The sequence below is a fragment of the Salmo trutta genome, chromosome 16 (assembly GCF_901001165.1).
Source record: "Salmo trutta chromosome 16, fSalTru1.1, whole genome shotgun sequence".
NCBI lineage: Eukaryota > Metazoa > Chordata > Actinopteri > Salmoniformes > Salmonidae > Salmo > Salmo trutta.
Window position 1 is genome coordinate 21,073,553 of NC_042972.1, and position 25,595 is coordinate 21,099,147.

Sequence of the window (25,595 nt, forward strand, 5' to 3'; positions counted from 1 at the left end):
ACATGCTTTTATAAGCCCGATCATTGAGCAACAATAATTTTATTTCTCAACTGGTATTTCAAGCGCGTTTCTCATTTGCCAGTCAAGCGCTTAGGCAACGGCAGGCAGGCTCCAACACTTCACACACCACTTTGCAATGTGAGCTGGAGGCAGTATGCATTTTCTAAACATATACTTAATTGTGTGAAACCTTAATGTCTTGCTTCAAAGTAGCCAAGACAAAATCCATTCTGTTTCTATAAAATGTGGAGGACACACATAACTCCCCAACTCCACCATCCCAGAGAGAGAAAGAAGGAGGAATGAGGGAAGAAGGGAGAGATAGACAGGGAGTACAGGGAAAGACAAGGGGGGGGGGACAGGGTAGTAACTAACTAACTAACTACAGAACCACACACACACACAAAACTACACACAAAAGCTGGCTATAAAAGCACTGACTTGCCTAGTTAAATAAAGATTAAATAAAAAATGTTTTTTAAACAAACACACAGATAGAAGAGGGAGAGAGAGAGACCTCAGCCCAGTGAGGTTAAAATATCAGGAAGTAAACCTGAGGGGAAAACATTCAAAAAGCTCGCTCCGCCTCTCACTTCACCTCCCGCTCGCTGCCTCTCCGCCTGCCGCTCACTCGCACGCTCTCCCTCTCCGCCTGCCGCACGCTCCCCCTCTCCGCCTGCCGCTCGCTCGCTCCCCCTCTCCGCCTACCGCTCGCTCGCACGCTCCCCCTCTCCGCCTGCCGCTCACTCGCACGCTCCCCCTCTCCGCCTGCCGCTAGCTCGCACGCTCCCCCTCTCCGCCTGCCGCTCGCTCGCACGCTCCCCCCCTCTCCGCCTGCCGCTCGCTCGCACGCTCCCCCCCTCTCCGCCTGCCTCCCGCACGCACGCTCCCCCTCTCCGCCTCCCGCACGTACGCTCCCCCTCTCCGCCTCCCGCACGTACGATCCCCCTCTCCGCCTCCCGCACGCACGCTCCCCCTCTCCGCCTCCCGCACGCACGCTCCCCCTCTCCGCCTCCCGCACGCACGCTCCCTCTCCGCCTCCCGCACGCACGCTCCCTCTCCGCCTCCCGCACGCACGCTCCCTCTCCGCCTCCAGCACGCACGCTCCCTCTCCGCCTCCCGCTCGCACGCTCCCTCTCCGCCTCCCGCTCGCACGCTCCCTCTCCGCCTCCCGCTTGCTCGCACGCTCCCCCTCCGCCTCCCGCTCCCCCTCTCCGCCTGCCGCACGCTCCCTCTCCGCCTCCCTCCCGCTCGCTCGCCCGCGCCCTCTCCGCCTCCCTCCCGCTCGCTCGCACGCGCCCTCTCCGCCTCCCGCTCGCTCGCACGCGCCCTCTCCGCCTCCCGCTCGCTCGCACGCGCCCTCTCCGCCTCCCGCTCGCTCGCGCCCTCTCCGCCTCCCGCTCGCTCGCACGCTCCCTCTCCGCCTCCCGCTTGCTCGCACGCTCCCCCTCCGCCTCCCGCTCCCCCTCTCCGCCTCCCTCCCGCCCGCGCCCTCTCCGCCTCCCTCCCGCGCCCTCTCCGCCTCCCTCCCGCTCGCTCGCCCGCGCCCTCTCCGCCTCCCTCCCGCTCGCTCGCACGCGCCCTCTCCGCTTCCCTCCCGCTCGCTCGCACGCGCCCTCTCCGCCTCCCTCCCGCTCGCTCGCACGCGCCCTCTCCGCCTCCCTCCCGCTCGCTCGCACGCGCCCTCTCCGCCTCCCGCTCGCTCGCACGCGCCCTCTCCGCCTCCCGCTCGCTGGAGATGACCAATAACCCGATAGTCACTGACAGAGCTCCAGGGTTCCTCTGTGGAGATGGGAGAACATTCCAGAAGGACAACCATCTCTGCAGCACTCCACCAATCAGGCCTTTATGGTAGAGTGGCCAGACAGAAGCCACTTTCCTCCAGATGCCAAGTATCACATCTGGAGGAAACCTGGCACCATCCCTAAAGGTGAAGCATGGTGGTGGCAGCATCATGCTGTAGGGATGTTTTTCAGCAGCAGGGACTGTGAGACTAGTCAGGATCGAGGGAAAGATGAACAGAGCAAATTACAGAGATCCTTCATGAAAACCTGCTCCAGAGCGCTCAGGACCTCAGACTGAGGGAGAAGGTTCACCTTCCAACAGGACAACGAGCACACAGCGAGCCCACAATGAGCCCTAAGCACACAGCCAAGACAACGCAGGAGTGGCTTCGGGACAAGTCTCTGAATGTCCTTGAGTGGCCCATCGAGAGCCCGGACTTGAACCCGATCAAACATCTTTTGAGAGACCTGAAAATATCTGTGCAGCGACGCTCCCCTTCCATCCTGACAGAGCTTGAGCGGATTTGCAAAGAATGGGAGAAACTCCTCAAATACAGGTGTAGCATCATACCCAAGAACACCGGAGGCTGTAATCGCTGCCAAAGATGCTTCAACAAAGTACTCAGTAAAGGGTCTGAATACCTATGTAAATGTATTATTTAAGTTTATTTGTAATGAATTTGCTAAAATTTCTAAAACTGTTTTTGTTTTGTCATTATGGGGTATTGTGTGTACATTGATGAGGGAAAAAAACAATTTAATCAATTTTAGAATAAGGCTGTAACGTAACATGTAGAAAAAGTCAAGGGGTCTGAATTCTTTCCGAATGCTCTGTACGTGGAACGATGACTGCAACACATGACTTTTCAGAAGGAAAGCCTGGATACAGTGTGTAGGCTGTCTTTCCCTTGCCCAAGAGGATCTTCTTGACACACACACACACACACACACACACACCTCTTAATTAGAGAGAACAGATGCTGGCAGGCTAAACTGAGTAAACACAGCTTGATATGCACAGATATAACCTCCCTGAACGCACTGAAACTACGCACACAATCCGCATTACAATACATACCAACTTACACAAATACACACAACTTACACAATGCAATACTAGGGCTGACCATATTTAGTCAACTGGTCGATTGTTTGGTCGACAAGATTTTTTTAGTCGAGCAGTTGCAAATATACTGAACAAAAATATAAAACACAACATGTAAAGTGTTCATCCCATAAAAAATCCCAGAAATGTTCCATATGCACAAAAAGCTTATTTCTCTCAAATTGTGTGCACAAATTTGTTTACATCCCTGTTAGTGAGCATTTCAAGAAGCCGATTAAACAGCATGGTCATCACACAGGTGCACCTTGTGCTGGGGACAATAAAGGCCACTTTAAATTTGCAATTTTGTCACACAACACAATGCCACAGATGTCTCAAGTTGAGGGAGCATGCAATTGGCATGTTGACTGCAGGAATGTCCACCAGAACTGTTGCCAGAGAACGTAATGCTATATTCTCTACCATAAGCTGCCTCAACATGATTTTAGAAAATTTGTCAGCATGCGCTGACCAACTGGCAAGTGTCTTCACTGACATTTTCAACCTGTCCCTGACCGAGTCTGTAATACCTACATGTTTGAAGCAGACCACCATATCCCTGTGCCCAAAAACACCAAGGTAACCTGCCTAAATGACTACCGACCCGTAGCATTCACGTCTGTAGCCATGAAGTGCTTTGAAAGGCTGGTCATGGCTCACATCAACACCATCATCCCAGAAACCCTAGACCCACTCCAATTCACATACCAACCAAACAGATCCACAGATGATGCAATCTCTATTGCACTCCACACTGCCCTTTCCCACCTGGACAAAAGGAACACCTATGTGAGAATGCTGTTCATTGACTACAGCTCAGCGTTCAACACCATAGTGTCCTCAAAGCTCATCACTAAGCTAATGAGTTCTGTTATACTCACAGACATCATTCAAACAGTTTTAGAAACTTCAGAGTGTTTTCTATCCAAATTGACTAATAATATGCATATTCTAGTTCCTGCGCCCGAGTAGTAGGCCGTTTAATTTGGGTACGTTTTTCATCCGGCTGTGAAAATACTGCCCCCTACCCAAGAGAGGTTAAAAACAAACATCTATGCCATCTGTAAATATGAATAACATTGTTAAATTACGAGCACAGTTGGTTTAGCCACAGAAAAAGGGAGGAACCTTCCCACTATCCATGATTGGCTAAGGTAATGAGTGGGCAGTACGTGCCGAGAGATGAGTTTGGACTGGTCTGCCTTATAGCACGCTTCTGTCTATTTGAGCTGGTCAATTTGTCTAGGTAATCCTGTCTAATGCGTCTTTTTTAAATGTATTTCTTAGTAAAACTGCATAGGTGTTGCTCTCCACTTTCTGGAGGACCGTGTTTTGAAATCAATGGAATTCAAGTACAATGGCTAAGGAGATGGAGAAAACACCTGTCTCTAGATTGCATCTTCAAACTAAGGGCAACCATGGCATCCGACAGGAGACGCGTCCATCCATGATGTATACGGGTAAGATAGTCTCGCTAACTACATTTTCAGATATTACACGTTTCTAATTTTGACAGAAAATGGTTTCATTTGAAGTTAATGTGTACTGTTAGCTAGCTAATGTTAACTGGCTGGCTCATTAACTAACGTAATGTGTATGATCTTTATTATTCTTATCATAGAGCCATTTGCTTGGCTAATTATAGCGTAATGTTAGCTAGGTAATATTGAACCTGGTTGGTTAGCTACATGCAGATTCATGCAGGGTAGTAACGTCATGAGTTGGGATTATGGTTCATTGTTTAGCTAGCTAGCTACATGTCTTAACAAAAGACTCCACTATTTAAGTATCCATTTCAATAGAATGTCACTGCAACAACTGTTGATAGACATACTAGCTGGTAAATTCAATCTGGCTATTTACTCCAATTTCAGACCATGGGTAAAATAGTCTAGCTAGCTACATTTTGAGATATTACACATTTATAATTTTGACTAAGTATTTTAATTTCAAGTTGAAGTGTTTTGTTAGCTAGCTAACTAACGTTAGCTGGCTGGCTCGCTAGCTAATGTTGTGTATGATCTTGGTTATAGCCTAATGTTATCTAGCTAACATTGAACATGTTTGGTTAGCTACCTGCAGATTCATGCAGGATAGTAATGTCATGAGTTGGTATTACGGTTAATTGTTTACCTAGCTAGCTAGCCACATGTCTTAACAATAGACTCTCATCTGAGTGTGCCAGAGCGCATAATAACTGCTGAATTTACGAATGCTTAACACTCGTTGAATATGGCCAGTGTCTGTCCTTTCGTAAATTCAATCTGACAGCACTGTTGCAGTCACCAATGGTCTGGATAACATAACAGCCTAACGAGCTCTGCTAGGGCGAGTAATGTTCAATGAGCTGTTCTCTTATTTGTGTCTGGAAGTAGCAAGCAAGTTAGCTTGGGTGCTTGACTGCTGCTGTTAGTACAGAACGGTTGGATCAACCCTTAAAGAGATGGGTGGGGCTAAAGCTTAAGAGGGTGTGAACAATGCTGAATGGGTGTAGACAAAGAAGGGCTCTCCAGTAGTAGTACCAGTTCCTTGGTGTCCACATTACCAACGAACTATCACGGTCAAAACATACCAAGACAGTCGTGAAGATGGCACGACAACACCTTTTCCCCTCAGGAGACTGAAAAGATTTGGCATGGGCCCCCAGAACTTCAAATGGTCCTACAGCTGCACCATCGAGAGCATCCTGACCGATTGCATCACCGCCTGGTATGGCAACTGCTTGGCATCTGACCATAAGGCGCTACAGAGGATAGTGCAAACTGCCCAGTACATCACTGGGACCAAGCTTCCTGCCATCCAGGACCTATATAATAGGCGTGTCAGAGGAAAGCCCATAAAATTGTCAGAGACTCCAGTCACCCAAGTTATAGACTGTTTTCTCTGCTACTGCACGACAAGCGGTACCGAAGCGCCAAGTCTAGGACCAAAAGGCTCATCAACAGCCTCTACCCCAAAGCCATTAGACTGCTTAACAATTCATAAAAATCGGCACCGGACAATTTACATTGACCCCTCTCTCTGGTACACTGCTGCTATTCGCTGTTTGCTTGTTACCTATGCATAGTCACTTCGCCCCCACCTACATGTACAGATTACTTCAACTAACCTGTACCCCCGCACACTGACTCTGTAACGGTACCCCCTGTATATAGCCTCGTTATCGTGTTACTTTTTATTATTACTTTTTATTTTAGCCTACTTGGTAAATATTTTCTTCTTGTTGAACTGCACTGTTGGTTAAGGCTTGTAAGTAAGCATTTCACGGTAAAGTCTACACTTGTTGTACTCGGCACATATGTCAAATAAAGTTTGATTTCATTAAAGTACACACCAAATACCAAAACACACACCACCTAACTCAGAGTGCTCAGTATGACACACACACACACAGTTGAAGTCACACAGTTGAAGTCGGAAGTTTACATACACCTTAACCAAATACATTTAAACTCAGTTTTTCACAATTTCTGACACTTAATCTTAGTAAAAATGCCCTGTCTTAGGTCAGTCCGATCACCACTTTACTTTAAGAATGTGAAATGTCAGAATAATAGAGGAGAGAATGATTTTTTTCAGCATTTATTTCTTTCATCACATTCCCAGTGGGTCAGAAGTTTACATAGACTCAATTAGCATTTGGAAGCATTGCCTTTAAATTGTTTAACTTGGGTCAAACGTTTCAGGTAGACTTCCACAAGCTTCCCACAATAAGTTGGATGAATTTTGGCCTATTCCTCCTGACAGAGCTGGTGTAACTGAGTCAGGTTTGTAGGCCTCCCTGCTCGCACACGCATTTTCAGTTCTGCAGACAAATGATCTATGGGATTGAGGTCCGGGCTATGTGATGGACACTCCAATACCTTGACTTTGTTGTCCTTAAGCCATTTTGCCACAACTTTGGAAGTATGCTTGGGGTCATTGTCCATTTGGAAGACCCATTTGTGACCAAGCTTTAACTTCCTGACGGAGTCTCTCTGGACATGATGCTGCCACCCCCGTGCTTCATGGTTGGGATGGTGTTCTTTGGCTTGCAAGCCTCCCCCTTTTTCCTCCAAACACAACGATGGTCATTATGGCCAAACAGTTCTATTTTTGTTTCATCAGACCAGAGGACATTTCTCCAAAAAGTACAATCTTTGTCACCATGTGCAGTTGCAAACCGTAGTTTGGCTTTTTTATGGCGGTTTTGGAGCAGTGGCTTCTTCCTTGCTGAGCGGTCATTCGGGTTATGTCGATATAGGACTCGTTTTACTGTGGATTTAGATACTTTTGTACCTGTTTCCTCCAGCATCTTCACAAGGTTCTTTGCTGTTGCTCTGGGATTGATTTGCACTTTTCGCACCAAAGTACGTTCATCACTAGGAGACTGAACGCATCTTCTTCCTGAGCGGCTGCGTGGTCCCATGGTGTTTATACTTTCGTACTATTGTTTGTACAGATGAACGTGGTACCTTCAGGCGTTTGGAAATTGCTCCCAAGGATGAACCAGACTTGTTGAGGTCTACAATTGCTTTTCTGAGGTCTTGGCTGATTTCTTTTGATTTTCCCATGATGTCAAGCAAAGAGGCACTGAGTTTGAAGGTAGGCCTTGAAATACATTCCAATTGACTCAATTGATGTCAATTAGCCTATCAGAAGCTTCTAAAGCCATGACATCATTTTCTGGAATTTTCCAAGCTGTTTAAAGGCACAGTCAACATAGTGTATGTAAACTTCTAACCTACTGGAACTGTGATACAGTGAATTATAAGTGAAATAATCTGTCTGTAAACAATTGTTGGAAAAAAATACTTGTGTCATGCACATAGTAGATGTTCTCACCGACTTGCCAAAACTATAGTTTGTTAACAAGACATTTGTGGAGTGGTTGAAAAACGAGTTTTAATGACTCCAACCTAAATGTATGTAAACTTCCGACTTCAACTGTATATAGTATACACATATATATATATGACTGTGTGTGTGTGTGTGTGTGTGTGTGTGTGTGTGTGTGTGTGTGTGTGTGTGTGTGTGTGTGTGTGTGTGTGTATATATATATATAGTATATACATATATATATATACATATATATATATATATATAGTATACATATATAGGATACTAGTATAATATACTAGTATACTATATATATATATATATATATATAGTATACATATATAGGATACTAGTATAATATACTAGTATAATATACTAGTATACTATATATATATATATATATATATATATATATATATATATATATATATATATATATATAGTAGTAGTATACATATATATACATATATACTAGTATACATATATACACATATATACATATATATACACACACACACAGTCAAAAGTTTGGACACACCTACTCATTCAAAGGTTTTTCTTAATTTTTACTATTTTCTTTATTGCAGAATAATAGTGAAGACATTAAAACTATGAAATAACACATATGGAATACTGTCGTAACCAACAAAGTGTTAAACCAATCTAAATATATTTTATATTTGAGATTCTTCAAAGTCGCCACCCTTTGCCTTGATGACAGCTTTGCACACGCTTGGCATTCTCTCAACCAGCTTCATGAGGTAGTCACCTGGAATATATTTCAATTAACAAGTGTGCCTTCTTTAAAAGTGAATTTGTGGAAGTTGTTAATTTCTTAATGCTTTTGAGCCAATCAGTTGTGTTGTGACAAGGTAGGGTTGGTATACAGAAGATAGCCCTATTTGGTAAAAGACCAAGTCCATATTATGGCAAGAACAGCTCAAATAAGCAAAAAGAAATGACGGTGTTCTGACAGTTGTCCAAGATGAGAATACCCAGCAAATCACCATAGACAGACAGGCAGACACACAGAGACGGACAGACACACAAAGCACTATGCATGTATGCAGTGTCCTTGACTCTTATTGATCAGGTTGTGTCATATTGATCAAGCTAACAGACATGACAATTAATATTCTCTCAGTTAAAGAGATGAATGAGACACACTGCAATTATGACACAGTATAAGGCTATCCCACTGTAATGGTATAGTTACAGATTATATAACACCTGTAACAGACTATGCTATATCATGTTTTTACAGCATTAAATACAACTTACATAGTAGTCAATAAGTTATATATGCAACAACAAAAAATATCAGTGAGGCTGTTCCCCATTGCTTAGCCAGGGGAAGGATGAAGGTGTGATATATAACCAGAGGAGGCTGGTGGGAGAAGCTATAGGAGGATGGGCTCATTGTAATGGCTGGTATGGAATTACTGGAACAGAGCCTATGTGATTTCCATAGGTTTGATACCGTTCCATTTATTCCATTCCAGCCATTACAATGAGCATGTCCTCCTAGATTTCCTCCCACCAGCCTCCTCTGTATCAAGCCTACAGTAAGATTATACATTTTCAGTTCACTGCAGCAGTCACACCTAGTCTAGAGTGAAGGGAACTGTGTCTATCCACGGGGATAAAAGCCAGCTTTAAAGCATGTGCGTGTTGCTGTGCCCGAGGGAGATCTGAATGTTCCGGTGACAATAATACAGCAATAATAGCCTTGGCCCTGCCCTTGGCAGGGAAAATAACAGCAGGGGGGAAATAACAGCCAGATGCCCTCCTTTAGAGGTCATTCAATCTGAAAAGTTGTCACGAGGTGATATTGTGGGGTCTCCCTTATCTGTAGAAAAGCACTAGCGCGAGGACACACCCAGAAAAAGGAGTGTGAAGGGAGGAGAGGAGGAGACGAGAAGAGGAGAGAACTGATTACGTCCCTTGACATGATGTAAGAAGGGTTGACTTTTCAAAGCACTTATTACTTAAGAGGTTGTCTCTCCTCTTTCTAAGTTAAACCTTATAATATGTTTTGCAGTCAACAAGCACAGCCATTCACTACACATGAAATGTAGAATCTGAACTAGGAAAAATAACCACTCGATTAAGCTAAACCTGCATAGCCAGTAATGCAGAGACACATACACATACAAGCAAACGCTCGCACACACACACGAGATGACCCCTGATTGTAGCCCAAAGGCCCGGAGATAGCAATATAGTGTCAGTTTCATTTTACCCTCCAAAGGGAATCCATGCAGCTGGCTATACACTGGTATCCCCCATGGACCGGTTTGTTAATAAAACATTCTCCATTCAGGCTACTAAGGATTCAATTTCCTCCTTAATTAGCTATATGGTAAGAAGGTGGGAAAAAAATGCTTACTTTATTAAACACCATTTTCCACCACCATGCGACAGTGGCTAATGCTAGTCCCAGATTTTGTGTACTGTGTTCAGTGAATCAGGTTACAGCAGACTGTTTTTTCACCCCTGGTCTGATTGGATGAATGTTTTTTTCCCCCACCTTCTTCCATTAAATCGAATTAAGGAGGAAATGTATGGTTTTGCAGCCTGAATGGAGAATGTTTTATGTATAAACTGGCTCAGAGGAGATATGTGTAAGACCAGCTGCATGGATTCACCTCGGTAAGATGAAACGACTCAATATCGCCATCTGCTGGGCTTTGGGCTACCACGACGACAGATGCGCATTGCTGTCAGTGACATGTCCCACGATTAAAACTATAGGATAAACCCAGGGTCGCATTAAATGCTTCTTCACATGCACAGTAATGTATTTCTAACATGAGAGAAACTGTTGCGACAAACACTCTGGTGAAGGACAGACTCCGTGTCTAAACACGCTAAATCTCCCCCCATTACACAGCAATTAGGTTTGGGGAAATTAAAAAAGGATGCGGCTAATCAACAGCTGTTCCCACCTAGAAAACATCCGTGTTTATTATCAAACTGGGAGGACTGTTTATTGAAACTTGATTATGTTCTCTCCCAAGCAGAACTAGCTCTGCAGACAACAGGCAATTTGTTGACTTGATAAAGCCAATACAAAACACACGCATTCATTCATTCATTCATTCATTCATTCATTCATTCATTCATTCATGTGTGGTAGAGGCACAGTCCTTACCCGGGTGCTGAGGGTAGTCAGACGTCAGGAGATGGTCTCAGTGAGCGCTCATTTCCTTTGCTCAGCTCAGCTCACCTCACCAACACACAATCACTGTCTCCACCAGCGGGTAAATCCAGTGTCCCGTATCTCAGACAGAAAAAAACTGTCCTCTTCCGCTTCGGTCAGAGCTGGGTATTGCAAAAGGTCTTACAGTGAGTAGCCTAGCCTACAGTTTGACATAGAAAAACAAAACTAAAAAACAAAATCAGTGGCTATATTATGCCGTTGAGATGGAGAGAGAAATCCGTGAGATGGATTTGCCCCTATGCGTTATTTGGAATAAATGTGTGTGCTGGATGGATCCGTAGAAGTGCGAACTATAGCCTACGGTTTTGTTTTGTTTTGTTCCCCATCTGGGCTCCAATTTGACAACTGTGACATTACACAGTGATGGGTAAGTGACGGCACTTTACAGATTTGTTTTAGATATCAGTAACTCTACGTTAAGGACATGATAAACTGGAGCAACACGTTACGAGTCCCGAAAGTAAACCAACTTCTGAGATTTCACTTCGAAAACTAACAGCCCATAACACCCTTCCTCTCCAAATAGGAGGAAATGATCGCACAGAGGAAGGATCTGCTCGGTCCGAACGCACAGCAGCAGACCCAATAGATTCACTTAGCGAGGTTTCTTGTTTTGTCTAAATTGTGAGTTGGTTCCGGGTTCACGTACATCCGCGGTAAACGTACAGATAAACGCGACCTATCCCCAGACTACTGAAAAATCAGAGCGCACCGATCGGTTCACCGATTTCCGTGGCTGGAAAAACGAGAGGGATACAGCAGTGTCTGGAGCGAGCGTCGCCGGGGAGAGAAAAAAGAGAGGGAGGGACCAGCTCGGGATTACCCATTTAAAGCTAGAATCCTTAGTTGCTAAATACATTTTTGGATTTATTAAGGCATGACATATACCCATTGATTCTTGAGTAATATAATTCATGAATGCCTCATGAGCTTAGTTCAACTGTCGTACCCCATTAGAACCCAAAATATAAACTTGTTTTACTTCAATGTTTGTAGCCGAAAAACATTGTTGAAACTATAATTTTGATATCATCAGTCCTTGCATAGGCGGGGTGTCCGCTTTGTTATTGTTTCAATTAAGGATTATATCTTCAAATCAAACCAAATGTTATTTGTTACATGCCTGAATAGGACAGGTGGAAACCTTACCGTGAAATGCTTACTTTACAAGCCCTTAAACAACGATACAGTTTTAAGAAAATAGAGTTAAGAAAATATTTCCTAAATAAAGTAAAGTATGCTGCAGAAATGTTTTGGTACCTTCCCCATCTGTGTCTTGACACAAGTCTCGGAGCTCTATAGACAATTCCTTCAACCTCATGGCTTTGTTTTTGCTCTGACGTGTAACTCTTGTGACAATTGTCCCCAAGCAACTGTTATTCTCTAGGAAGTAACGATAGAATTAGCCAATGCCAATGAGATACATGGACACTGAAAATACAGTGTAAAATAAGAAATATAGCATGCAAGTCAATAATTATCAATCATTGTTCCGTGTGTGGTGGGGGGGGGCAAGAGGGTGTGAGTGAGTGTCTGTGTAGGTATGTGTCTGTGCATATGAATGGGAGCGTGAAGGAAGGTGAACATGAATATGTACAGGAGGGCGGGAGAGAATGGGTGTGCAGAGCATAGGGTCTATGTTGTGTGTGAATAAAGGAGAATGGATGAGTAAGTAGATGTATAGAGGGGTGTAAATGTGTCTGAGAAGAAGGGAGGGGAAAAGATGGGGGTTGGGATAAACTTGGACAGGGTAGGTAAGGGAGGGCAGGGGGGTATAAGCTTGGCTTGGTGGGGTGGTGAGGGAAGGGTGGGTAAGGATGGGAGGGTGGGACAATCTTGGCTTGGGTGGACAAGGGGAAATAAAGATGGGGATACGCTTGCCTTGGGTGGAGTAAAGCGGGGAAAATGGGGAGGGGGTGGTGGAGAGGGATGGATTTGCAGAGAGAGAAGGAAGGACTTAATTATACTACAATATAATTGTATTTCATTTTTTTATGACTTGTAAACCCGTTGTAAAATTAATAAGAGTTCTGAACAGATTAGGAAAGGATATTGAATCAGTATTATTCTTTGTTTGTCATTACAACTAAGATTTAATGATGGTTATTGGTGAGAATGGAGAAGGGCTTTATCCGGGGGATTTTGACAGGGTGACTGACGGGGGTTCAGACCCTTCTCTGAGGTGTGCGTGGGGCCTCCACTCATCCCATTTCAGTCTCTCGGAGGACCCACTTACCCCAAGTAGACCACCACCAGCCACTATACTTTAATTTATAAGGTAATACAAATCAACCGCAGTACTTAAGTGGCAGTCTTTCTTCAAATGTATGTAGTGTTCATACAATGTATGTATCCACAGTTTTTTGGGGGTACATTAAGAGAGGAGTTGGAGCTAAAAAGCCCTAAAAAGACTTGGTGCCTCAAGTACAAAGATGTACATTGCTTTCTGTTTTTATTGTGTTTTTTGTTAAATGTCTGCTCAGGCCACATACCCACACGCTCTATACCTGTAATGTATATAATAACTATGTATTTATACTATGATCTTCCCATTCTATGGAATGCCCGCTGCCCTCATATGGCATGTCAGTTAAAATGTTTTACTTGGTTCTTCAATGATAGACGGAACAGATAAAGTTAACTTCGATTCTATACAAGTAAAGACCAACAAAAATGTGCATGTGCTCAGGAAAAAAAAACATTTGGTTCTCTAACATTTAAAGAGATTGTCAGCAGATGTGGTTTTCTTGCAAGAGTTAGATTTTTTTTAAAAAAGAGAAATTTAACATTTTGTATTTTTTTATTTCACCTTTATTTAACCAGGTAAGCTAGTTGAGAACAAGTTCTCATTTACAACTGCGACCTGGCCAAGATAAAGTAAAGCAGTGCGACACAAACAACAACACAGAGTTACACATGGAATTAACAAGCGTACAGTCAATAACACAATAGAAAAAAGAAAGTCTATATACAGTGTGTGCAAATGGCGTGAGGAGGTAGGCAATAAATAGGCCATAGTAGCGAAGTAATTACAATTTAGCAGATTAACACTGGAGTGATAAATGAGCAGATGATGATGTGCAAGTAGAGATACTGGTGTGCAAAAGAGCAGAAAGGTAAATAAAAACAATATGGGGATGAGGTAGGTAGAGTGGGTGGGCTATTTACAAATGGACTATGTACGGCTGCAGCGATGGATTAGCTGCTCAGATAGCTGATGTTTAAAGTTAGTGAGGGAAATATAAGTATCCAGCTTCAGCGAGTTTTGTAATTCGTTCCAGTCACTGGCAACAGAGAACTGGAAGGAAAGGCGGCCAAAGCAGGTGTTGGCTTTGGGGATGACCAGTGAGATTTAAAGGTGAGCTGGGTTGGATAGGCCTTATGGTGTAGGCATCCTGATAAATATGAATACACAATTTTCCCTTACATCCCAGCATGTGGACCAAGATGGTTGTACATTTTTCTGATTGTATATTTTTTGGTACTTTTACCCCTTTTTCTCTGCAATTGGTAGTTACAGTCTTGTCCCATCGCTGAAACTCCCCTACGGGCTCGGGAGAGGCGAAGGTCAAGAGCCGTGCGTCCTCCGAAACACAACCCTGCCAAGCCGCACTACTTCTTGACACACTGCTTGCTTAACCCAGAAGCCAGCTTCACCAATGTGTCAGAGGAAACACCGTCCAACTGGCAACCAGGGTCAGCTGGTAGGCACCCAGCCCACCACAAGGAGTCGCTAGAGCACGATGGAACAAGGAAATCCTAGCCGGCCAAACCCTTCCCTAACCTGGACGACGCTGGGCCAATTGTGCACCGCCTGGGATTGACCCCGGTGCTGTAGTGACGCCTCAAGCACAGCGATGCAGTGCCTTAGACCGCTGCGCCACTCGGGAGGTACAAAAGGCAGTTTTCTAATGTTGAATTGTACCTTACATGGTGAAAAATACACACTGATTTCATTGTATATCCCACCAGGTAGCAAATCTGGTGTTTTTAGATAGAATTCAAGCTATATTAGATCAAATCCAGACAGGAACTATTATTTTACCAGGTGACCTAAATTATACATTCGATAAGATTGACAAAAGTAAGAATAAAAAAGGCAAATTTAGGGAACATCCAAAGAGGCTGAAAATGTTCATCTCCACAAATGATTTACAGGACACCTGGAGATTATTATTCCCAACTACAAAATACCGAAACTTTTTTTAAGTAAGGAAAGCTATTCAATATATATATTTTTTTAAATGCTCTAAACAATTTACTGGACTCCAAAACAATGATATAGTGATTTGGAATGATTCTCTGATATCATGTTTAATTGCACCAATAGAAAATACACTTAGCAACAGAATTTGGAGAATGAACAGAGCGAATTTTCCTGACCAAAATGTTTTAAATACCTAAACAAAAAAAATTCTAACCTTTACTATTACAAATGTAGACAGAGGACAGAGAAAAGCCAACACCCGATATAATTTGGGATGCCTTTAAGGCGTACATTATGGGGCTGATAGTCTCATACTAGTCAAAAATTAAATCTGATTTAGAAATTAAAATTAAATAAAAATAAATTACCATCTTAGAAAAAACTCAGAACATTTTGCCAGGAATACGATATTTTACTTTTACAGGTTAACCTGTTAGGGTTAGGGGGCAGTATTTACACGGCCGGATAAAAAACGTACCCGATTTAATCTGGTTACTACTCCTGCCCAGTAACTAGAATATGCATATATTGGCTTTGGATAGAAAACACCCTAAAGTTTCTAAAACTGTTTGAATGGTGTCTGTGAGTATAACAGAACTCATATGGCAGGCAAAAACCTGAGAAGATTCCTTACAGGAAGTGGCCTGTCTGACCATTCCTTGAGCTTCTTGCCTCTGTTTATTGAAGACTGAGGATCTTTGCTGTAACGTGACACTTCCTACGGCTCTCATAGGCTCTCAGAAGGCGGGAAAAAGCTGAATGATGTCATTCCAGCCCCAGGCTGAAACACACTAGCGCTTTTGGCAAGTGGCCGATCAGAGGACAATGGGCTTAGGCGCGTGCACAAGTCGACCCCATGCTTTATTTTCTTTCGTCTTTTTACCTAAACGCAGATTCCCGGTCGGAATATTATCGCTTTTTTACGAGAAAAATGGCATAAAAATTGATTTTAAACAGCGGTTGACATGCTTTGAAGTACGGTAATGGAATATTTCGACATTTTTTGTCACGAAATGCGTCGTGCTCGTCACCCTTCTTTACCCTTTCGGATAGTGTCTTGAACGCACGAACAAAACGCCGCTGTTTGGATATAACTATCGATTATTTGGGACCAAACCTACATTTGTTATTGAAGTAGAAGTCCTGGGAGTGCATTCTGAGAAAGAACACCAAAGGTAATAACATTTTTCTTATAGTAAATCTGACTTTGGTGAGTGCTAAACTTGCTGGGTGTCTAAATAGCTAGCCCTGTGATGCCGGGCTATCTACTTAGAATATTGCAAAATGTGCTTTCACCGAAAAGCTATTTTAAAATCGGACATATCGAGTGCATAGAGGAGTTCTGTATCTATAATTCTTAAAATAATTGTTATGCTTTTTGTGAACGTTTATCGTGAGTAATTTAGTAAATTTTTTGTAAATTCACCGGAAGTTTGCGGGGGGTATGCTAGTTCTGAACGTCACATGCTAATGTAAAAAGCTGGTTTTTGATATAAATATGAACTTGATTGAACAAAACATGCATGTATTGTATAACATAATGTCCTAGGTGTGTCATCTGATGAAGATCATCAAAGGTTAGTGCTGCATTTAGCTGTCTTCTGGGTTTTTGTGACATTATATGCTAGCTTGAAAAATGGGTGTCTGATTATTTCTGGCTGGGTACTCTGCTGACATAATCTAATGTTTTGCTTTCGTTGTAAAGCCTTTTTGAAATCGGACAGTGTGGTTAGATTAACAAGAGTCTTGTCTTTAAAATGGTGTAAAATAGTCATATGTTTGAGAAATTGAAGTAATAGCATTTCTAAGGTATTTGAATAACGCGCCACAGGATTCCACTAGCTGTTACGTAGGTGGGACGATTACATCCCGCCTGCCCTAGCGAGGTTAACTTAAGGCTAGGCATCCTGCTAGCTTAAATTCCTGTTAATCTAACTACATTGTCAGATTTACAATAGGCTTTACAGTGAAAGCATACTATGCGATTTTTTGAGGACGGCTCCCCACATCAACATATTTTTTTCAAACACCACAGACTTCATAAAATCACAAATAGCGATTAAATAAATCACTTACTTTTGAAAATCTTCCTCTGTTTGCAATCGTAACGGTCCTAGCTACAACATGAATGGTTGTTTTGTTAGATAAAATCCTTCTTTATATCCCAAAAGTCCGTTTTGTTGGCGCAATCGATTTCAGTAATCCACTCGTTCAACGTGCAGACAAAGGAGTCCAAAAAGCTACCGCTAAACTTTGTTCAAACAAGTCAAACTACGTTTATATTTAATCCTCAAGTATCCTAAAATGTAAATAAACTATTATATTTCATACGGAAAGTATTATGTTCAATAGAAAAGTAGAATTAGTAAGCGCGCATCCTCTTCGTCGCGCGCCGACAGACTGATATTGTACGGGGACTCTTTGAACAAAAACTAAAAATTCTTGCTCGTTTTTGAAGAAACAAGTCTGAAGCCTGTTGACATCTAAAGACTGTTGACATCTAGTGGAAGTTGACATCTAGTGGAACCCATAGGAATTGCAATCTGGGAGCTGGAATTACATAGGACCCATAGCTTTCCATTGTAAGAGCCTGGGACCTCAAAAACAAAATCCTGGTTGGTTTTTCTTTGGATTTTTGCCTGCCCTATCAATTGTGTTATAGGCTCATACATTATTTTAACATTTCTACAAACATCAAAACATGTTCTATCTAATGCTACCAATTATATGCATATCCTGGCTTCTGGGCCTGAGTAACAGGCAGTATACTTTGGGCACGTCAGTCAGACGGAAATGGAGAAAAATAGACCCTAGCCTGAAGAAGTTAAAGGGATCCAGAGAGAACTAGGCAAAAGTTTGGGAAACCTCATTAATAATGTTATATAGGCATTCTGGGAATACCTAAGTAGCAGGGTAGTTACATTATGAGTTGGGATTATGGTTAATTGTTTAGCTGGCTAGCTACATTTCTAAACAAAATACTCTACTATGCAAGTAACTACTTCAATAGAATGTTTATGATGTCACTGTGATAGCTGTCGATAGACGTAGATGATAAATACGATCTGGCTATCTACTCCGATTTCAGAGCACTTTTTCTCACCCTATTGGGCAGCATCAATAGCAAGAAGAAATAAACTACCCCTTCCCACAGAATAACAAATGGTTGTGGATGAAACAAATGATGTGATTCCATGGCTGGAAAAAAATCCCAGACAAGGTATGGGCAAAGGTGATGACGGACAATGGTAAGATGAAAGGAGCAACACCATTGGTGGTTGTGCTGAAAAGCACTCATAGGCCTTCCAAGGTCCAATACGCCCTGAGCAAAGAGGCAGAAAAGGGCATTATCCCAGTACACACAGCATTATCCCAGTACACACAGCATTATCCCAGTACACACTGCATTATCCCAGTACACACTGCATTATCCCAGTACACACAGCATTATCCCAGTACACACAGTGTTGGTGGAGACCGGCGCTATTATACCATGCCCAAATTCCCCTTGTAACACCCCAATCCTCCCAGTAAGAAAACCCTCAGGGGAATTTAGATTCGTCCAAAATTTAAGTGTCACGTCCTGACCATAGTAATATGTTATTTTCTATGATAGAGTAGGTCAGGGCGTGACAGGGGGTGTTTTGTGTTTTTCTATGTTTTGTATATCTATGTTTTAGGTTCTAGTTTTTCTATTTCTATGTTTTTTGGGGGATGATCTCCAATTAGAGGAAAGTGGTCCTCGTTGTCTCTAATTGGAGATCATACTTAAGTAGGGTTTTTTTCCACCTGTTTTTGTGGGTAGTTGTCTTCTGTTTAGTTTTCTGTACCTGACAGAACTGTGCGCTTTCGTTTTCTCTTTGTTATTTTTTCTTTAGTGTTCTGAGTAAAAAATTTAAATTCATCATGAGCAATCAACACGCTGCGCTTAGGTCCCCTCTCTACGACAGCCGTTACATTAAGATTGGTTAATAATGCTGTACATGCTCGAGCTCCACTTGTGCCTAATACGGTGACCATTCTCTTTCAAGTTCTACCTGGAAGCTGTTGTTTCTCAATTTTTAATTTGGCTATTGCATTCTTCAGCATGCCAGTAGCTGAGGAATCACAAGATTGATTCTCTTTCACGTTCCTTGGAATTAAAATGTACTTTTAAATATACGAAAAATAAAATAAATAAAAACATGTACATAAAAGATTGCTACACTATCAGAGCATCCTCCTAACCATGTCACATGTCACCTTGAAACGTGGTACAACTCTTAATCCATCTACCCTTCTCCGTACAGCAGATGCTTCTGAAGAAAATAACTGCGAGCTGATAATAGAGATTGACTATAGTCCCAGACTTGATTTGAAAGACTTACCACTTGATAACCCGGATGTCAAGTTTTTTGTTGATGGATCTGCACAGCGGAATGACAAGGGTGACAGTAGGTTTTGCTGTTGTCACTGCTTTAGAGACTGTGGAAATTGCATGTCTCCCACAACACCTGTCTGCACAAACAGAGGAACTTTTTGTCTTAGCACAGGCATGCATATTGGCAAAGGATAAATCAGTAAACATTTACACTGACAGTAGGTTTGCTTTTGGGGTGGTGCATGATTTTGGGACACTGTGGAAGATGTGTGGGTTTCTAACCTAATCTGGTAAGCCATTGCTCATGGACAGTTAGTTGCATCATTGCTAAAAGTAATATTGTTACCATCATCTGCTGCATTAGAGAAGTGTCAGCCTCATACCCGTGGTAAAGATAGCATTTCTCAAGGGAATGCTATAGCAGATTATGTAGCGAAACTAGCTCCTTCCTCTTGTGTTTCCCCCCTTTTACAGATGGCAGCAGTTCCAGTTTTCAGTAACCCATTCTCTGTTAATGATATTGTTGCTTTGCAGGCAATGGCTGATGCATCAGAGAAATGTAAGTGGACAGGACATTGTAATATGGACACCTCAGGAGAGTGACTGGATGATTTGAGCAGACCAGCCATGCCCCGTTGTACTTTCCAATTCTTTGCAAAGTTCTCACACGGTCAAGACGTGTCAAATGGAGTAATGGTAGATCTTATAAATACATATTGGAGTACTGTGGGATTTACTGTGTTTGCTGAAATTCTTTGAAAAAATGTGTTATATGTATAACTAACAATGTAGGATGTGGTATTTCTATAACCACATCCCACCCAAGGCCAGAGGTACCTTTTGAGCATTTGATGACGGACTTCATTGAATTAACCCCATGTGAGGGACACAAATATTGTCTGGTCATTGTTGATGTGTTTTCCAAATGGGTCAAAGTGTTCCCATGTTGAAGACCCACAGCGTGCACTGTGGCCAAAGCTCTCCCACATACCCGAGAGAGGTTAAGGTCTTATCAGACAATGGTAAACATTTTGCAAATGAGATTGTTCAGTCCTTGTCAGAAGCATTGCAGATTGATAGGAAAGCACACTGTGCCTACCACCCACAGTCAGGGGGTGATGTAGAATGCGCTAACCAAATGCTAAAAAACGAAATTGAACAAAATCATGAAGCACTAGACTATCTATTAGCGAGTCAAGGAGGAATGTGTGCAATAATTGGAGATTAGTGTTGCACATTTGTCCCTGACTCGTCTATTAATGTCACCTATTTAGCAGATTACATCGAAGAAACTGCTAGAAGCTACTCTGGTAATGAAGGTAATGAGTGGGAAGTAAAATGGTGTAATAAAGCATGTGTGTAACAGTATGAAATGTAGGTCTTAAGTTAAACCATTCTACTGCAATGGTTTTACAAGTGTAATGGCTAAGGAATAAGGATCAGTTACTAGTTGGATTGTATAACCCAGAGTGAAGGGTTTGAAGGACCAGAGTGAAGGACCAGAGTGTCTGGTCTTTGCGTTGATTTCACTTACTTTTAATAGAAGTATTTTGATAGAACCTCCTTTGATAGTTTTAACCTCTCTGGGCCAAGTGGGACGTTTGCGTCCCACCCTAGTCAACAGCCAGTAGAATCCCGTGGCGCGATATTCAAATACCTTAGAAATGCTATTACTTCAATTTCTCAAACATATGACTATTTTACACCATTTTAAAGACAAGACTCTCGTTAATCTAACCACACTGTCCGATTTCAAAAAGGCTTTACAACGAAAGCAAAACATTAGATTATGTCAGCAGAGTACCCAGCCAGAAATAATCAGACACCCATTTTTCAAGCTAGCATATAATGTCACAAAAACCAAAACCACAGCTAAATGCAGCACTAACCTTTGATGATCTTCATCAGATGACACTCCTAGGACATTATGTTATACAATACATGCATGTTTTGTTCAATCAAGTTCATATTTATATCAAAAACCAGCTTTTTACATTAGCATGTGACGTTCAGAACTAGCATTCCCACCGAACACTTCCGGTGAATTTACTAAATTACTCACGATAAACGTTCACAAAAAACATAACAATTATTTTAAGAATTATAGATGCAGAACTCCTTTATGCAATCGCGGTGTCAGATTTTAAAATAGCTTTTCGGTGAAAGCACATTTTGCAATATTCTGAGTAGATAGCCCGGCCATCACAGGCTAGCTATTTTGACACCCACCAAGTTTGGTACTCACCAAAGTCAGATTTACTATAAGAAAAATTGGATTATCTTTGCTGTTCTTCGTCAGAATGCACTCCCAGGACTTCTACTTCAATAACAAATGTTGGTTTGGTTCCAAATTATCCATAGTTATATCCAAATAGCGGCGTTTTGTTTGTGCGTTCAAGACACTATCCGAAGGGTGACGCGCCAGCGCATATCGTGACAAAAAAATGTCTAAATATTCCATTACCGTACTTCGAAGCATGTCAAACGCTATTTAAAATCAATTTTTATGCGATTTTTCTTGTAAAATAGTGATAATATTCCGACCGGGAGTTGTTGTTTTTGTTCAAAGACTGAAAAAGTAACATGGACTCTTCACGTGCACGCGCACACCCGTCTCATTGTTCTCAGATCGACCACTTACCAAAAGCCCTACTGTTTTTCAGCCAGTAACTGCAGAGTCATCATTCAACGTTCTGGCGCCTTCTGAGAGCCTATGGGAGCCTTAGAAAGTGTCACGTTACAGCAGAGATCCTCTGTTTTGGAAAGAGATGACAAAGAAGGCCAAGAAATGGTCAGAGAGGGCGCTTCCTGTTTGGAATCTTCTCAGGTTTTGGCCTGCCATATGAGTTCTGTTATACTCACAGACACCATTCAAACAGTTTTAGAAACTTTTATCACCTGTGATAAAGCGAAGGGCGCTATGGTAGACGGCATCCAAAGGTTTAAGAGTGATGGCTGCATTCTGATAAATGACGTCACCATAGTCAAGAACTGTCAGGAAAGTTGACTGTACAATCTGCTTCCTGCTGTTTAGGGAGAGACATGATCTATTTCTATAAAAGAAGCCTACTTTAAATATCTGCTTCTTAACTAGCTCAATCCTAACACAAGCCAAAATAAATCCTATACTGAGCTACAGCTGATTGAGCTCTCCTTCACTAGCTTGAGTTATCCCTTTTACTGTGTCCTCCTTCCCGTAAGATCATCCTCTACTATCTTCTCCCAGACAGTGCTGTGTTGACATTAGATACACAGGGCTGTTATGGCAACAAGGACACATGAAGGGGATACTGGACAGTGCTACGAGCAACAGCCAATCAGATTCACCGTTACATAGCACATCCCTTTTGTGGAGTAAACAGGCAAGGAAAGAAAAGGAAAGGGTATGTGCCTGTGTGCGTGTGTAACTTTGAGAGAGGAATAAAGAGAGAGAGGGGAAAGGGAGACAGTGTCATGCATTTTCTCCATAACCGAACCCGACTGGATGGTAACAGTTGGTGATACGGCTGGTGATACACGTCTATCATGTGATCAAGGCTCCAGATGAGGAGATGAGTGGTGTCCACAGAACAGTGCTGTAGCTGTACTGGCTGCTTGGCAGTTTGTATGTTTCCAGCCCAGCTCAGCTCAACCCACAGAAGTGTTGAAGTCCACTGTCTTACACAACACACAGATAAGGGAGATGAAATGCTAAGTAATTGGCAGTATAAAGGCCCATGCATTGGCAGTATAATGATAATGACACACGTACTTGCATGTGCACACACACACACACACACACACACACACACACAGGCAGCAAAAAGATACACACACATTGTGGATTTAAAAACACACAGAAAGACATTGCCAGTTTACTAATCTCTTGTGGACAGACTACGTAAACATAAATGGACAGACTACGTAAACACAAATGGTACCGTAGAGCTGTTGTGATAAAACTGGACATGTGAGATAACGAGCAGCATTAGTTCTGGCACTTTGGACAAGTCACGATTTTGCAGGTGTTAGTATCTTTTGAACATCGGAAGGGCAATGGACAATGACGCACACACACACGCAGCAAAAAGATGCACACACATTGTGCATTTATAAACACACCGAAAGACATTGGCTGTGTACTAATCTCTTGTGGACAGACTACGTAAACATAAATGGACAGACTACGTCAACGTAAATGGACAGACTATGAAAATATAAATGAACAGACTATGTAAATGGACAGACTACGTAAATAGAAATGGACAGACTACGTAAACATAAATGGACAGACTACGTAAACATAAATGGACAGACTACGTAAACATAAACGTCTGCTCCTCCGCTCAGGCGTATGACATCGCCAGAGTACTAACCACCGGTCCTGGGATTCATCATTGTGCACACCTGGCACTCATCATTAAGTGAACCTGTGTTTCATTATGATTCACACACGTCAATTCATGAATACCAATCTCAAAATATGGGAGCAGCAGGACAACCGGACATCTCCCAGACGATCAATGAACAAGGTGTTCTTCTTCGTCAACACCATAATCAGTTGGCCTCAACTGTGGAAGGCCATGGAAGAGGTTCTCTGCAGTCTACAACGTCTTGACAGTGGAGGATATTCTAGAGCCAGTCTACCCAACAAGTCAGCACACCAGCCCATTCAGCAACCCGCTCAGGTCAGCGATGCCCGTCTATCCCTCCCGGAGAAATATAATAGGACACCATCCAAATGCATTGGCTTCCTCTTTCAGTGCTCCCTCTAATTCGCACATCAGATGGGAGCTCCCACCACCGAGAGGTCTAAGGTTGCCACGGTTATTTCTCTGCTGACTGGGCGTGCATTGGAATGGGTTACGGCCGTCTGGGAGAGAGGAGGAGCTTGAGTCTTATGAGGGGTTCATGGCTCTGTTTAATTAAATGTATTTTTGATAATCCCGCGGAGGGCAGAGAGGCAGGTGAGGGACTGCTTCAGCTCCAGCAGGGGAATCAGATGCTGCTGATTATGCGCTTACCTTCCGGACAGTAGCAGCTTCCAGTGGATAGAATGAGCAGGCGCTCAGCACGTTATTTAGAAGAGGTCTACGCGAGGAGGTCCAGACGGAACTGGCCTGACGAGATGACAACCTCACCTTGGACACACTCATTGCGATGGCCAGCCATCTGGATAACCTCCTACGGGAGAGTCGGGATCTACATCGCTTCTCTCCCTCCTTCGGCAAGTGTTCGGGATCAGAGCCTGAACCCATGGAGATAGGGGTCACACGCATTCCCGTGGCGGAACGACACAGACGGATGCAGCTGGGGCTCTGTCTGTACTGTGGCCAGGGAGGGCCCAAGCGCCAGCGGTGTCCGTTACTGCAGAATCCGGAATCCACTGGAGCAGAGGGACGGTCACGTGATGTTACGTTACATCCCCTGGACCGGGAGTGAGTATTCCATCTACTGCTCTTCATGTTAGATTCTTTTTAGTAAACATCACTCTGGCTAACTGTCCCTCATGCCCTGTGTCTACAGCTTTAGTGGATTCCAGCGCCGAAAGGAAGTTTATGGATCAGACCCTTGCCTCCTCTCTCAATTATACTACCTACCCGCTCTCCTCTCCTTTTCCGGTTCAAGGTCTTGACTGTCGGCCTCTAGGATCCGGAACCATTCCACACATCACCCAACCACTCACCCTCACCATGGAGCCCGATCATCAGGAAAACATCCCCTTCTTCATCACCAGTGCACCAGTTCACAAGATCATCCTCGGCCTATCTTGGCTTCAGCTCCACAACCCTACCATCTCATGGTCAAGGATGTGAATCACCGACTGGTCCCCTGAATGCCAGAAGACCTGCTTTCCTGTCCCCAGTGGTTCCACGTCAGTTGAGAGTCCTGGGGTTGCATTCCAGCCCAACATCCCAGAGGAATATTAGGATTTAAGGGAGGTATTCTCCAAAACCCACGCTACATGTCTCCCTCATCGCCCCTGGGACTGTGCCATTGATCTGTTTTCCGGTGCTACACCTCCATGCAGATGCATCTACCCTCTGTCAGTGGGAGGGAGTGAAGATGGAGGACAAGAAGGTAGATGCAGTAAGGTCATGGCCAGTCCCAATGTTTCA

General features: G+C 43.1%; 2 protein-coding genes across 6 annotated transcripts in view; both read right to left on the reverse strand.

Moving 5' to 3' along the window:
* Window positions 1-11,723, reverse strand: part of LOC115150301 (plasma membrane calcium-transporting ATPase 1) — a 148,398-nt gene extending 136,675 nt beyond the window's left edge. For 4 of the 5 annotated variants that reach the window (XM_029693438.1, XM_029693433.1, XM_029693440.1 and 1 more), the window contains exon 1: window positions 10,862-11,722. The gene's annotated coding sequence lies outside the window, so the exon portion shown is untranslated. Of the gene's footprint in view, window positions 1-10,861 lie in introns of all 5 variants that reach the window. The other variant, XM_029693439.1, reaches the window with a different exon arrangement.
* On the reverse strand, window positions 590-24,632 carry LOC115151191 (glycine-rich cell wall structural protein 1.0-like). The gene is made up of 2 exons (XM_029695199.1): window positions 24,618-24,632; window positions 590-1,732 (listed from the first exon to the last, which is right to left on the reverse strand). Exons 1-2 carry the CDS (start codon window positions 24,630-24,632, stop codon window positions 590-592), a joined length of 1,158 nt encoding a protein of 385 aa, XP_029551059.1.
* Between the last annotated feature and the right edge of the window lie 963 nt (window positions 24,633-25,595).